This window comes from Camelus dromedarius, chromosome 12 (assembly GCF_036321535.1).
Source record: "Camelus dromedarius isolate mCamDro1 chromosome 12, mCamDro1.pat, whole genome shotgun sequence".
Lineage (NCBI taxonomy): Eukaryota > Metazoa > Chordata > Mammalia > Artiodactyla > Camelidae > Camelus > Camelus dromedarius.
The window spans coordinates 43,722,232-43,737,080 of NC_087447.1; the positions used below are offsets into that span (position 1 = coordinate 43,722,232).

The 14,849-nt window shown below is 42.9% G+C and overlaps 1 protein-coding gene across 5 annotated transcripts in view; it reads right to left on the bottom strand.

Moving 5' to 3' along the window:
- The window catches only part of PPFIBP2 (PPFIA binding protein 2), a 144,681-nt gene that overhangs the window by 93,229 nt on the left and 36,603 nt on the right, over positions 1-14,849 (bottom strand). For all 5 annotated transcript variants that reach the window (XM_064492609.1, XM_064492606.1, XM_064492605.1 and 2 more), the window contains exon 3: positions 5,389-5,603. In XM_064492609.1, the coding sequence (XP_064348679.1) occupies positions 5,389-5,603 (215 nt within the window). The remainder of the gene's footprint in view (positions 1-5,388; positions 5,604-14,849) is intronic.

Consider the following 14,849-nt stretch of genomic DNA (forward strand, 5'->3'; position numbering starts at 1 on the left):
GACAGAAGCTGATGACTAACAGAAATTCTCGAGTGTGCCTTACAGAACAGATGAGGGAACAGCTTGTGAAAACCCCTTTGCTAGTAAACTGCCTTCATCAATGAAGTTCGCTTTAGTTTTTTTCTTTTTCCCTCCCTTTAACTGCATACCTCCCAGCTTCATACAGCCCAAGTTTTTTACAGGAACCCAGAGCAGGCTCCTGCCCAGCACAAGCCAGCTATGAGTTGGTTGGGACCACCGATCTTAAAACTGGGCTGGCGCAGGTGTCCAGTGAATGGCCTTTGACACACCTGGGGAAAAACCAACCCCCTGAGGATGGTGGAGCAGAAAGATAAGAAAGGCCAGAGCCCTTGAGGCCATCCCAGAGCCACTGATTTAACCCTGGGATCTCTCATCCTCTGCACACCTTGTTAGTGACATAGAAACCTCCTTACAGTTTACACCATTTTACTGAGAAAAAATCTCAACAGAGGTGTCACAAGGCAGGGTTGGCCCACAGGCCAGCATACAACAAAGCAGTAACGGAGGTTTACGACCAAGGAGAACACACAGGGGATTAGGGTTCAGGTTAGGGTTAGAACACGCAAGGGACGCATAGAGACCATGAATGAAAAATGAGAAGGCTCTTGTCTGCCTGAGCCTTCAAGCTACCTTTTTAGTTCCAATTCTAAGTCACATGGGATTTTTTTTTTTTTTTTTTGGTAATGATTCAAGTGAGTCTCTGTGGTTTAAAGCAGCGCTTTGCCAACTTTAATGTGAATATGAATCACCTGGAAATGGTTCAGTGGGGGTGGGGGGTAGTCAAAAATTATTTTTCCTTAAAGGCAAGATATTAGTGGATGCCAAAGCTGCTAGCCCATAGACCACAGTTTGAATAGCAATGCCCTCTAACTACAAATACCAATGTAAGGCAATCTAAAATCAACCTAAAACAGTAGCAGTGGGTTTGTTCACTGCTTTGGATTCGATTTCCATACGGATGAGACCTGCTTTAGAATGTGTATGGACCCAGATTGTAAGATGACTTTAAGTCTGCGAGACCTAAAATACAGACAGGCTGCCTCTGTCCAGAATCAAAACCTTAACACCCAGCCCTGGTAACTTGGAATGTTTATATGAACTTTTGACCTGCCTAAAAGTACACCATTCATAGGCTGCTGATGGCCATAATTACTCCAGAAGATTTATGAATGCAACAACTTTTAGAAAAATCTCTCCAAGGTAAGCATTTCCCCAACCATTGTAAATAGCCCCAAGACAGACCTGTAAATCTGAATGCAAGCTGTTTTCTGCAATGCATCTTGCAAAAACCAACAACCACACTGACTGCCTTTGGATCAAAAATATTCAAGAATCATTTTAGGTAAATTATAAAAGTTAGATCCATATTTCAAACCACACAGTAGAAAGATTGCAGATGAATTCAAGTTAACCATAAGATACAAATCAAACTATAAATCTGCTGGGGAGAGCACACAGGTGAATATTATTTGATCTAAGGTCGGGAAGGACCTTTCTGGAAATAAAAGAAGAAATTCAAACTGGCAAGACTGAAAATTAATTACAATCCTCTTAAAGTCTTTGTCTCAAAAAAAAAAAAAAACACTATAAACAACATTTTAAAACACAGGAAAAGAAATGCCACAAAGCAAAAAGACTAGTCAAAAGTTACTTAAATATAAGAAAAGCACTAAATTCCTAACAGAGGTGGGGGAGGGGAAAGAGTATAGACTATTATTACCAGATCAGACTAAAGCAGGCACACCCAAAGGACTCAAGATGATCTCTGAAGTGTGTGGGGAGAAAATGTTAGAGCTATTTTTTTAACCTATTCTTTAAAAAAATCTCTATTTGGGGCTATATTTTATAATTTACATATATTAGAACAATTCTCCATATATGAGTATGTATATATGGAGAATGAACTTTTTTTTTTCCAGGTAGGGAATGCCATCAAGTTTGGAGACCATACAGAAGAATAGTAATCAACTAATGAAAAAAAAATGTTTTGTCTTCTTACTAAGCAAAGAAATGCAAAAATGATAAAATGAGAACATTTCTTCCTATGAAATTGGTACAAAGCTGTTTTTTTAATCTTAGTGTTTGTTGTTGATCAGGTTGTACCTCAAACCCTGCCAATTAAAATATAAATGGGTAAAATCTTTCTGAAAAGTGGTTTGGAAAAGTGGCTTAAAGAGACTAATACCTCTGATCAGAGTTGCCAGATTTAGCAAACTGCATGAAATATACTTATTAAAAAGTATTCATTATTTATCTAGACTTCAAACTGGACTCAGCATTCTGTATTTTGTCTGTGAACCCTACTCTAACTATTAGTCTGCTGTTAGGACTCTAACTGAAGGAAATATTTAGAGATAAGGACAAATACTTCTGGACAAGGACATTTCCTGCAGCAATGCCATATATTAAAGACTAAAAATAATCTAAATGGCCACATAAATTCAGGCACGTCTATACAAGGTAAAAATACATAGTTACTGTAAATTATATAGTGAAGAACAAGAACATCAGCTATTGCCTGTACTCTAGGCATGTTGGGCTTCTGTTCAGGAAGGCACTTCAGTGCATCCCTTCCTTATGTGATGAGAAGGTCCTGAGAAGTGAGAGGCGGCATTTAAAGTAAGAAGGTGCTAAACTGCTTTGCAGCCTAATGAAAGGCTGCAGGGAGCAGCGGGGAAGGCTGCCTGGGAGTTTCCAAGTGGCACCAGGCACATGGTGACAGGCCAGCCCAAGGTCAGAGACAGACAACATGTGACTGATGATGGGAGAGGGATTATGTCTGATGGACTTTGGAAGTGGTGACTTCTGATACTGAATATTTGGCTTTAAGTTTTTTGGGTTTTTTTGCACTGGAATAACCCTCATATAAGTTCACCATCCCTTGCCTGCAATTCTGAAACCCTAAAATGCTCTGAAAAAGAAACAAGAAAATCAAAGTTTGTTCTTTTTTTAAATAACATTGGTTCTAAACTTATTTGGCAGCAAAACCTGCCCTGAACTGGCAGGAGAATATGTATCTGTAACCCTTCTTTATCCCACTTCATGCGAATATTCACAAGTTTTGCTGAAGAAACGGGAATGTTTCCTGCCCTGTATCTGCAAGAAACGGTATATATTATATGATACACACAGCCTCACCTTTCTCAAGTTTAAGTCCTGAGTTCTAAAATGCACCTGGACCCAAGGGTTTCAGACTGAGGGGCTATGGACCTGTCACTTTCTTGAGGTGTCATAAAATGTTCTTTAAACACCGCAGCCTGAGTCAGCAGAGCTAACAGGAAGGGAGGGAGGGATCAGTATCCACGCCAGAGGTAAAGTGAGCCAGGGAGAGGCAGCTGCACACAGGTGGGCAGACAATGGCCAGACGGGACTGGAGAGAAGCCAGACAAGAACCGTAAAGCCACAAGGACAGTCACAGCCAGAGAGTTCCTCTCTAGGGAGGCAAAGGGGGATCCCTCTGCTGTGGGGAGAGAGAACCCCACCATCAAAGCCATCCCCCAGCAACTCCCGATCCGGTTAAAAGAGGGCACGGAGGAGCAGGTGGGGACTTCTGTTAACAGGGCGAGTCTGAGAGGACCACCAAGAACGGTCTTCAGACAGGGGAGGGACGAGGAGAGGTTTTCAAACCTGTACCGGTTCAGGCCCACCCGAAACCCATCCAGCAACCTTCGCCTTCCTCTCTGGGCAGTATTGTTGCTGCCATGATGCATTACCACAAACTTAGAGGCTGGCAACAACACAAATTCATTATCTTACAGGTCTGGGGGTCAAAAGTCTGAAATGGGTCTCACCGGGCTAAAATCAAGGAGTTGACAGGGCTGTTTTCCTTTCTGGAGGCTCCAGGGGAGAGCCGAGTTTTCCAGCTCCCAGCAACTGCCCGAATTCCTTGGCTCTTGGCCCTTCCATCTTCAAGGCCAGCAGCAGGCGGGTCGAGTCCTTCTCCCACCACTTCACTCCCGACACTGACTCTTCTGCCTCCTCCTTCCACTTATAAGGACTCCAGTGATTACCACTGGGCCCAGCTGGATAACCCACGCTACTCTCCCTATTTTAAACTCAGTTGATTAGCAACCTTAATTCCAGCTGCTACCTTCCCCTTTGCCGTGAAAGGTAACTTACTCACAGGTTCTGGCAATGAGGACGTAGACATCTCTGCAAGGCCATTAGTCTCCCTACCACACTGGTATGAGTATATTATTAAAGAACCCCAGGCAGACAGCCTACATAATGAAAATGTTGAACAACACATATAATGAACATAAGAAAGAATTCTTCACTGTTCAGAGGAAGACACAGGGATAAGACTGTATTGACAGATTCCCGAACAGGAGTAGCCACGACATCCGGGGTGTCATCATATCTGTCTCATCACAAATGACTTGACCTCCAGGAAGGAGTTGCTCAACCTCCTTGGTCTGCGGTTTCCAACATCAACCTCGCCCTTCCAATTTACTGGTCCTGTTCCTGTCTTCCTACCTCTGCGCATACTTTGCAATTCTGAATCAGATCTACAGGACTCTAGTTTGAGAAGACTGCAGGAGTGGGTGGTATAGCTCATTGGTAGAACGCCTGCTTAGCATGCACGAGGCCCTGGGTTCAATCCCCAGTACCTCCACTGAAAGAATGAAAAAGACTGCATCCCAGCTTTCACCCCTAAACTCAGCTTAGGTAATCACGTGCTCCCTCTGGCTCCCCAGCCCTAGAGTGGTTGCATTCCAGATCACTTCCTCATTGGATCAGATTCTCACCTTTCCCATTCCCAGACATTACTAGTCTCTTAAAGTTGACTGGCTTCTCACCACAGGGAAGGAGATGGGTCACCAAAGCCATATATTTACAGCTTTGGTGACTCATCTGTTTCCCTTAGAGACGAGCAGGGGTGCAGGACTGATCTAGAGAGAGCAGGAGAAGGAAAGTCAGGAAGCCTGAATTTCACTCAAGGGATGGGAAGGATTTCTAGGGCAAGGAGGTCAGAAGAGTAGAGGCAGCAATAAAGGCATAGATGAGATGACAAGGTTCCAGTTTCTCAGAAGAAACGAGGGGTTCAGCCGAAAATGGAGAGCCCAGCTAGGGATTATGGCACAGTCAACTGTACACATACTAACTGGGGAGGAAAAAATCTTCCACATTTGCTCCTCTCGGGGAGTGACTGGGGGTGCACAGGCAGGCTGAGGCTCTACAGCTTAAGCTGCGCACCTAGGCCCTTCCCTCTGCTGGGAAGGACCGCCACCCAGCGGCGGTTGGCTAAAGGCAGACAGGAAGCAAGAAAGGCTGGACGGGACACAGATGAAGTAACAGCCCTGGGCAGTGGGGGCATCCCGTGGGCTCCGTGATCATGTTCCCCACCCAGGCTAAGGGCCGACTCACCAAACTCTCCTCGAAGCACTCCTTTATGTAGGCAGCGGTGGGGCCTGGGATCTGGCTCAGGAGGGCTGCTCTCTCCTGAGGATGCTCTAGCATCTCCAAGGCCAGCCTCAGGTCCTCAACGAGATGGAGCACCGGGAAAGGATTCATGTAGGAGCCCGGGGAGGCCAGTCCAGGCTCACAGGTACCATCGCTTATATCCGCCCCTGTTTTAGTGCCTGGAACGAGAGAGAGGCAGGAACTGCGGTAAGAAGGGTAGACACCATGGGCAAGAAACGTAACGAGCAAATGTAGTGAAAGGGGAGGGGAAAGGGATGAATAAGGAGCCTAGAAGACCACTCCTGCCTCAGGAGAATCACTCGCAAAGTGAACTTTGCAGAAATCATCTGTCATCCTGGGCTGGGCATGATAGCAGAGACCTGTCAGAGGCGGATGACTGTGCCCAGTGGGACGGAAGCTCACACCCTTAGACAACTGGTAAAGCACAGCCCGACCTCACCAGGGACCAAAGACAAGCGCACTAAAACGATGCGATGCCATTCTTCGGCTTTGAGGTGTATCAGCTTGTCCTGTTTTAGTTAATGTGGTAGACTGCATAGATAGCCACCAAAAGTTCACCCCATCCTCGTGTGTGCACTCTACTCCCCTCATCCTGAGCTGGTTTCTGACCCGGGGAGGGAGTCAAGTGACTTGCTCTGATCAATAGGATGCAGAGGAAGTGATGTGTGCTGGTCCTGGTGAGGGCTGAGTGAACTGCAATCTTCCTGCATCTTCCCGGCTGGGAGATGTCTGCATCCTCTGACACACTCACACTATTGTCTTGTATTTATTACTGTGTGTATCCACATCTCATCTCCCCACTACAGGCTGTGAAGTCTCTGAGGGTAGAGCCCCTGTCAGTTAGCCCAGCTCCCAGCATCACGCCCACTGCCCAATAGATGGGGAAGGGGAATCTGACTGTTTCTATATATGCTTGCATGAATAGCTAAGGAGAAGAGGGCTTGGATTTCCACAGAGATCTGGGATATCGGGTCAGCTGTTTCTAAACTGACATGTTCTGAATAGGACTGTTTCTGCCTTTCTAAAACCTACCATTAAAGGGGGAAAAAAAAGTCTTCTTTGCGTAAGTACAGTGATAAAATTTTCAAACCAAAACTGGGGCAACACAGTCCAACAAAGGATTTCTATGCTTCTTCCATCAGTAAGAAACCCTTTAGAAAATATGGTTCATGGTAGAATTTCTAGGGCAATTGGATTGTTTATATAGCCAACAGAATCAAATATGTGAAATCAGGACTCTGCTGGAAATGCATGCTGTAGGGCTACCACATCCACGGTTACACTGCAGGGCCGACCTCTAATTCCAGGTTCCTTTACCCTTTGAAAAGCCAACTTCCCACTGCCATGGCAGTCTTTGGAATGTGAAATCCACACAGAAGGAAACAATTACTATTTGATTGCCGGTTTGCTTTCTGAAAGTGCAGGATAGAGAGAATCGTGGATCACAATCCACAAACAAGTCCGTGGCTCTGGGGAGCTAGGAAACGGCCCCATTACACACACTCTGATGTGTACTCAGCACTTTCTGGTTCCTACAAATCCAATTTAGAGTTGACCAGGAGGGGCCAGAGCCAAAAACTTCAGGAAAGAAAATGGACAAAAGCAGGGCAAGACCCTCGATCTCCAAACAATTGCTAAGTAATCCCTCTCCATCCTGGACACACTCCAATACACGCACACATACACACACACCCCTTTATAAATGTAGGCTAAGTCAGGCTAGGAGTAGATGGGAAGACTGAGATTTTCATTAACTTTATATCACATTATGGCCTTGGACAAGTCCCTTCCATTCTCTGGGCCCCTCCCTGCCCTATAGCTTTGAGATTCTTCCTTACTATTCAAACTGTGTGTTTGTGTGTATATGTGTATGAGTGCATGTGTATCTGGGCCTATTTTTGCATGTGGGCATACATCGAAGGCTAATTTCTATTTCTTTAACATCAACACACAGGCTCACGAAACGGGCCAGAATGGGGAAACTCCTAAGGCATAGTATTAGCAAGGGCAAAAATCACCCAGAGGACTCAATTCCACACTCCACACACACTCCCTACAGATGATTAGCTCTGATGGAAAACCCACAATCACAGAGGGAAATACATCAAAATAGGACTATCACATGCAACAAATAAGAAAACGCATAGCCTTATACCTGGGTTTAACAAAACAATACGAAAGAGACAATGACATAAGGCAACATGTTGATCCCTAAATTACTTCTCAAAAAAGAGGCGCTCACCTCATATTCAAGCCCTAATAAAGTTTCTCTTTGGGGGCAATCTCTCAACTACTTTATCTCGAACAACAAAGCATTCTTTAGAGAAGATAGATTAGCACAAAGGTTTTCAATTATAGATGCACATTGAAATCACCAGGAGAGTTTTACAAACTACAGGTGCCTAAATCCCACCTCCTGAGGTCCTAATTTGATTAACCTGAGGCTAACCTGAGAGAACAAATATGCATAGTTTACTGCACAGGAACCATACTATAATAAAGGTGTTTTAAAAAAGAAACAACAACATAAAATGGAGAAATAAGCACGCACACACACACCTACACACTAGTAATTATAATTATTATAAATGCATTAAACTCATCTATTTAAACTCAAAAATACGAATAGTAAAACAAAGAAATTCAGTTATTTGATTATTAAGAGAGAATACAAAGTTATGACACAGAATGAGTAAAAGGTAAAGTGTTCAAAAAGATAAAATGAAGGATTTCATACACTAGAGTAGGTACTTTGATCAAAATATTAAAACCAGTCACATATACACAATCACTGAATAAAATGATGAAAAGCAAACAAAAAATCTGTATAGTCCTATTAAAAACTGAACCATAATTTAATATTTATTTCACAGATATAATGCCAGGCCAAATGCTTTTACAAGTTAGCTCCAGCAAACGTTCAGGAAGTGAATAATTCTAATCGAACACCTGTGTTCAGTGTAGAAAAGGAAGGCCTGCTCCCAGCTCTCTCAATAAGGAGAGATATACCTACCAATATAACTTACAGATCAGCGTGTGAATGGTGCCCCCTGGAACTGAACAATTGGGCAGTGCTGAGTACCACAAAGGGAAATTATAAGCCTTCTCACTGATGAACTTATCAAACTCTAAACAGAAATTTACAAAACCAAATCACCCAGTGTTTATAAAAAAGATAACACATCATGACCCTCTCCCTTGGGAAATGACAGATCAAGCAGACCCAAAAAGAAAAAACAAAGTGATGATGTATCAGAACAATAAAAGAAACATAAAGAACTATGCCCTGAACAACCAGAGATGGCCCATTCTATTCAAGCACATATAAAGCATTTTTCAAAACTGACCTCAGACTAGGCCACGCAGGAAGTTGCAACAGAAATCAAGAGTCACTATGATGGGTCCAATTCCAGCCTCCATATTTCTGTGGGAGGGGAGAGTGGTTTCCACCTGCCTCCCCTCACTCAGTTTGTCCTCAACGGAGGAAGACCTCCTCTGATGACAGAGCTGGAAGATGGAATTCTCTCTGGAGCTGCCCGTCCCTGTGAACAAGCACTGCCCTCTGAGGAAGATGTCTGAGACCAGCTCTGCCCCAGCAAGGTGGACGCCTAATAGTGTGGAATTAAGTTCCATTTGGGGTATGTGCCTTACTTTCCTAATCACTAGTTTCCTAAAAGCTAATGTTGAAGCTGATATTTTGATCTTCTGTCTGACTTGTCTGTTCCTTAATTAAAACCAAACTAAGGAAGGGAATAAAGGAATGTTATTTATCGATCTTTGTGATAGACAGAATAAAGATCCTCCCAAAGAGGTCCACATCCCAATCCATGGAAATTATGACAGTGTTTTTTACCTAATGTGGCAAAAGGGACTTTACAGATGTGACTGAGAATCACGAGCCCCAGAAGGCTGTGGAGGAAGTTAAACTACACACTGAGAGACAGAGGCTGGGATTAGGGTAACTTCCACAGCAGGCAGACCCTAAGGCACTCCTGGGATTCGACCCCAGATGGTTATGCCCTATGTAGTCTCCTCTCTGAGAGTGGCATTATCTTGGATTTTTAATCACATGAGCTCATAAATCAGAAAAGGAAGGCAGAAGAATGAGTCAGAGAGATGTGACACTGGCTTTGAAGATGGAGGGCGGGACTGCGACCCAAGGAAGGGGACAGCATTATAACTGCAATAGGGCAAGTGATGACAGACTAAGTGCACTGAGAAAAACCCCAAAGAACATGCCCAAAATTCAAAAACACACATACATACACTTTCTAAAGCAACTGAACTGAAGGAAATTGTCAAAGCTCAGTACTTCAGAAGAAAGGGAGCATCTGAGCTAATGTCTGATCTGTAGATCAATTGCCTGATGATCTGACACCTGAGCTTGAATGGGCCGTTTGAGGACAGGAGACAAAGCGCAGGGCCTGAGCAAAAGAAGAGGTCAGATGGGAGACCACTGCATAGAGCTAGGACGCAAAAGGGCAATAAATACCCTCAGTCAATCAGCTAGAAAAAAATCTCCCCATAGAAGGAAACTTGGCCTTGATTCTGGACTAAGAACTCAAACAGTTCAATGTTTTCAAACATTAAAAGAGGGGTGAGGGTAGCACAGAAAGAGAGGCACAAGTAAAATCTAAAAATAAAATTGGTGAACAATGGTCAGATGGACTAGTCATCCAAATGTATACAGACTAAACTGGCCAGTTAAAATTAGACAGATTTTGTCAAGTTGGTTAAAAAGTAAAAAGGCATCTAGATTCCATGGGCAAAAGATACACCCAAAACAAAAGCACATCGAGAGCTTGGAAGAAAAAGGATGGAAGACAACAATGCCAAAAATAATAAATAAACAACCAAAAGAAAGTTGGGACAGATAGATTAACATTAGGCAAAATATTCTTCAAGGCAGAAAGCATTGCTAGAGATGAAGTGTTACTATATGATGACAAAAAGCATTTGCCACAAAGATGTAATTCTACAAGTGTATTCATATAATAAAAACACAAATTCATAATATAAGGCAAAATATCCAGACGTATACAGAGACAAAATACACCATCTGGTAGAATAATTTTAATACGCATTTCTCAGAAACTGATCAGATTAAGAGGACAGAAAAGATCAGTAATGACAGAAAAGGTTCAGACAAGCTGGATTTAATGGGCAAATGCTGAACACGCACCTAACTGGAAAAATGCACACACCTTGCAAGTACACATGGAACATTCATGAAAACCAACCCTGTTCTAGTCAAGGCCACAAAGCAAGCATCAACAAATTCCAAAATGTAAGTATCAGAGACCACTTTAACCACAACACAATTAAGTTAGCAATCAATTTAAAAAATATATTATCAGAAGAGGGTATATAGCTCAGTGGTAGAACAGTGGCTTAGCATGCACGAGGTCCTGGGTTCAATCCCCAGTATCTGCATTAAATAAATTAAAAAATTAAATAAAAACCTAATTACCTAAAATATATATTATTATATATTATCAGTTCATTTGTTACTTGAATTTATTTGTTCTCTTTCAAAACCTAAGTAGAGAAGAAAATGATAAAGAACAAATATTCAAAGAAGTTAAACATGAATATACATTAAGCATAGATACATACTGCAATGGTAATTTTATCTGTCAACTTGGCTAGGCCATGGCACTCAGATATTTGGTCAAACATTATTCTAGATGTTTCTGCAAAGGTATTTTTTAGATAAGAGTCACATTTAAATCAGGAGACTTTAACTAAAGCAGATTTCTCTCCATAATGTGAGTGGGTCTCACCCAATCAGTGGAAGACCTTTAATGAAAAAAGACTGACCTTCTGAAGAGGGGATCTGCCAGCAGATGGCCTTAGGGTTTGAACTGCAACAGTGGCTCTTCCCTGGGTCTCCAGGCTGCTGGCTGACCCTACAGACTTTGGACTTGCCATTCCACAATCATGAGAGCCAGTTCTTTAAAATAAATCTCTCTTTCCCTCTGTCTCTGTCTCTTTCCCTCTCTATACATACATACACATACGTGTGCGCACGCGCGCGCACACATACACACACACACACACATATTATTGGCTCAATTTCTCTGAAGAACCTGGACTAATACACATTTATCTATTTGCAGAATAAATAATATACACATATTCTATGGTGACTGATCAGCCAAAACAAAAGTCAATTCTTTGAAAACAGTAATAACAAAGATGGTCTCCAGTAAGACTGATCAAAAAGTAGAAAGCAGACACAAATAAGCAGTATTAGGAATAAATACAGATATAATGTATAGCAGATCTCAAAAAGGTAAAGTGCGAAAGCCACATGTAACAAAATGGAAAACACTGGTAAAATACACAGATATCTAGAAAATTTTAACTTGCCAAAATTCAATCGAGAAGACATTAAAACCTGACTGTCCATAACCATTAAAAAAAGACAATCTTCCAATAAGAAAATACTAGGTCCACACAGTTTTGTAGGTCAGTTCCTATAATTACAACTATAGAGAGCATTTTAGGAACAAACGATAATTCCAATTTTACTCACACTTTCAGAGAAAAGAAAGTGAGGCTACGGAGCCACAAAGGAGTGAGGGGCGGGCTCCGCTGGCCAGGGAATTCCCAACACCAGAAGGATGGCTGCTGGACAGGGCTCACCACCCCACTGTGGGGCCTTCTGATGCAAAGGGCAGTCTTTGACATCTCAGCCCGCTAGACACCTCCAAAACTCTGCCCTGACTCTCCTGGGGTCAAGGTCAGAGCAGAGCAGTCTCAGCCTGAGTCCTGACTGGGAACCAGGAGGCCGGGTTACTGATGATTGCTCTGGGCTGATTCCCCCGGGAGAGGGCGGGGCCAAGACCAATGAATTGTTCAGAGCCCCAACTCAAAGGCAGCCTTTAACGTCACAGCTGAAATCAATCATGGGCCAAAGTGAGTAACCTTAGTCTTGATCTGAACTTTCTCTGCCCCCACACAATCTTTAAAAATAAAAAAAACCTCAAAACAAAAAACAGATACTAATCAGAGTTGGCAGAATCGCCCAGACAGAGCAACCTCTTTGTTTAACTGTCATCAAACAGACTCCTTCTAACTATTCCTCAACAACAGGTAAAGCTTGCAGGAAACCATATGACTAACCTCCGGCCACGAGGAAGAAGAATAAGGAGGTTCTCTGGTCCTATGAAACATGTGGCCTCACAAAGCAGCCACTGACCCTGTTAACCCACACATTAAGCCCTACGCAAAATTAGCATTTGTGGCCGTTGCTCTGGGCCATCCAGAGGGATGTAATTAAGCAATCTAGAGTTCAATTGCAATCGTCAACAGTGTAATTCAATTATGGTGTTATTTGCAGGCCAAAGCACAGTGACTACTTAGGAGGGAGGGAGACTAGTTCAAAGGTTAACATCATACTGGAAGTTGATAATGGTCTTTTGTATTAGAAACAAATCATTTTGACAAAAGTCCTGGGTCTTTTAACAGTCACCTCTCCCCAGCTTTCTGCATAAAATTCTCAGGTTCTAATTAAGTGCAGTCCCATTCAGGATACACCCATTTAAGGTCTCAAGAATTCAACTTTGCAAGGAGTTTCACTCACCACTTCTGCTTCATTTCCTACTTCTGCTTACAAGGCATTTCCTTTTCTCACACCTCCAGAGACGATGAGTGACTGGAGATGAGGGTCACCCTGCGTAGCTCTGAGAGGGAGTATTTGGCACTTATGTATCAGGACATCCTCTGAGCATCCCTGGCCTGGTTGCTTCTACAAGTGAGAATCTCCTGCACTGTTTGCACTGTTGACATTGATTGGAAGAGGGGGGCACCTTTTTTGCATTCAAGGCTTAATTACATAAACATTGATATCACGTGCCCTAGGTAAACTTTTTGGAAAGTTTTGCAAAGTGTAGAGTAGCCTATCATACTAGACAGTAATTAATAAAGGGAAATTCCTTGTTATCGTGTGTTATGATTAATAATCAACACTGAAGGATTTGTGTCCATTTTCATAGGAATCCACATTGTTTCTTGCATAAAAGCCTGCTATTTGAGGCATAATATAGGAATCCCATAAAAATTTCTTCCACTGAAATAAGTGTCATTGTGTTTTCATAAAGTGAGAGAATACAGTCCTTGGGCACTCGTTTGAGTATTTTAACAGATGCAAAAGCAATTGCGTGTGGGAGGGAAGTGTTGGCAGCACTACTACTTGACATCCTTCAACTTCACATTAATGAAAGAACAGAAATAAAGAATGATTTAAATGTTCACACAAAAAAAGTCACTTCTGCAGGATCTGTGTATCATGCTGGGGTGCCCACAGTCTTCAAACTTTCCTTCAGCTGCTCCGCCCTTAAACAAAGGAAGCTGCTCTTGGAAGTCGAAGGTGTAAGAAAAGAGACCAAAGCCACTGTGGCCAAGGGACCAGGAGCAGGACTGGACCCTCCTGGTTAACTCTGCTCCTGCAGATGGCCCACAGACCCCCGGCGCTCAACCACACATCACCATGAAACCAACCCCCGGAATGGAAGGAGCCCAGAAGAGACTCACAAGGTCCTGGACACAAATCTTAGCTCTGCTGTTTATCAGCATGAGAGCTGGGGTGGCAAAAATAAAGTCAATCTGAATATCAACCAACCAAAGACTAACTTAGACCAACCAAGCACTGTTCTAAGCACCTTCTTTCCCTTAATTTAATCTTCCCAACAATAGAAGATGGGTACTATTATTACCACTGCTTTATATATGAGGAAACTGAGGCTCAGAGCAATTTGCCCAAAGATCCCACAGCTGGTAGTCAGTAGCTAAGCAGGGATTCAAACCCCAACAGTCCAACTCTGCAGTCCACACTAATAACCACAAAAACCCCTCAGATCTTTGGCCCCATTTGGGCCAGCCAATTTGAAAATGAGGATGTTATTAATAATCTGAAGTAAAAGTATCCCATACATAATTCAATAATTATCATTCTTTTCATCGCAAACAGCAGAGAACATATGCCCTCCAGACACACACTAATAACCTCAGTGTTGAATTATCTGCCAAATAGCTCCTGTCAAACGTCTGTGTGAGCCAATTACTGCTTAAGAGATGGTTCACAGGATGCGCCAACCCCCAGAGCCTTCAGAAAAATTAGCGAGTTGTTATTCCAAAAGAATCAGCCAAACAAAGGCATGAGTGGAGAAAATAATCCACAAGGTTCAGTCCACAGCCAGATAGAGGACAGGTACAGAGACCAACAGCCACCTCCTCATCGATGTAAAGGGGAGCTTACTCACAAAAGTAAATAAAATCCAAAGCGACAAATACCTGATGCACCTATTCTGTGCTGAAGACCAAGAGGCGCTAGAGATGGAGCTGCAAAGCCTTTGCTGTCAGAGCTGCCATTCTGGTGCAGGAGGCAGATCATAAACAAA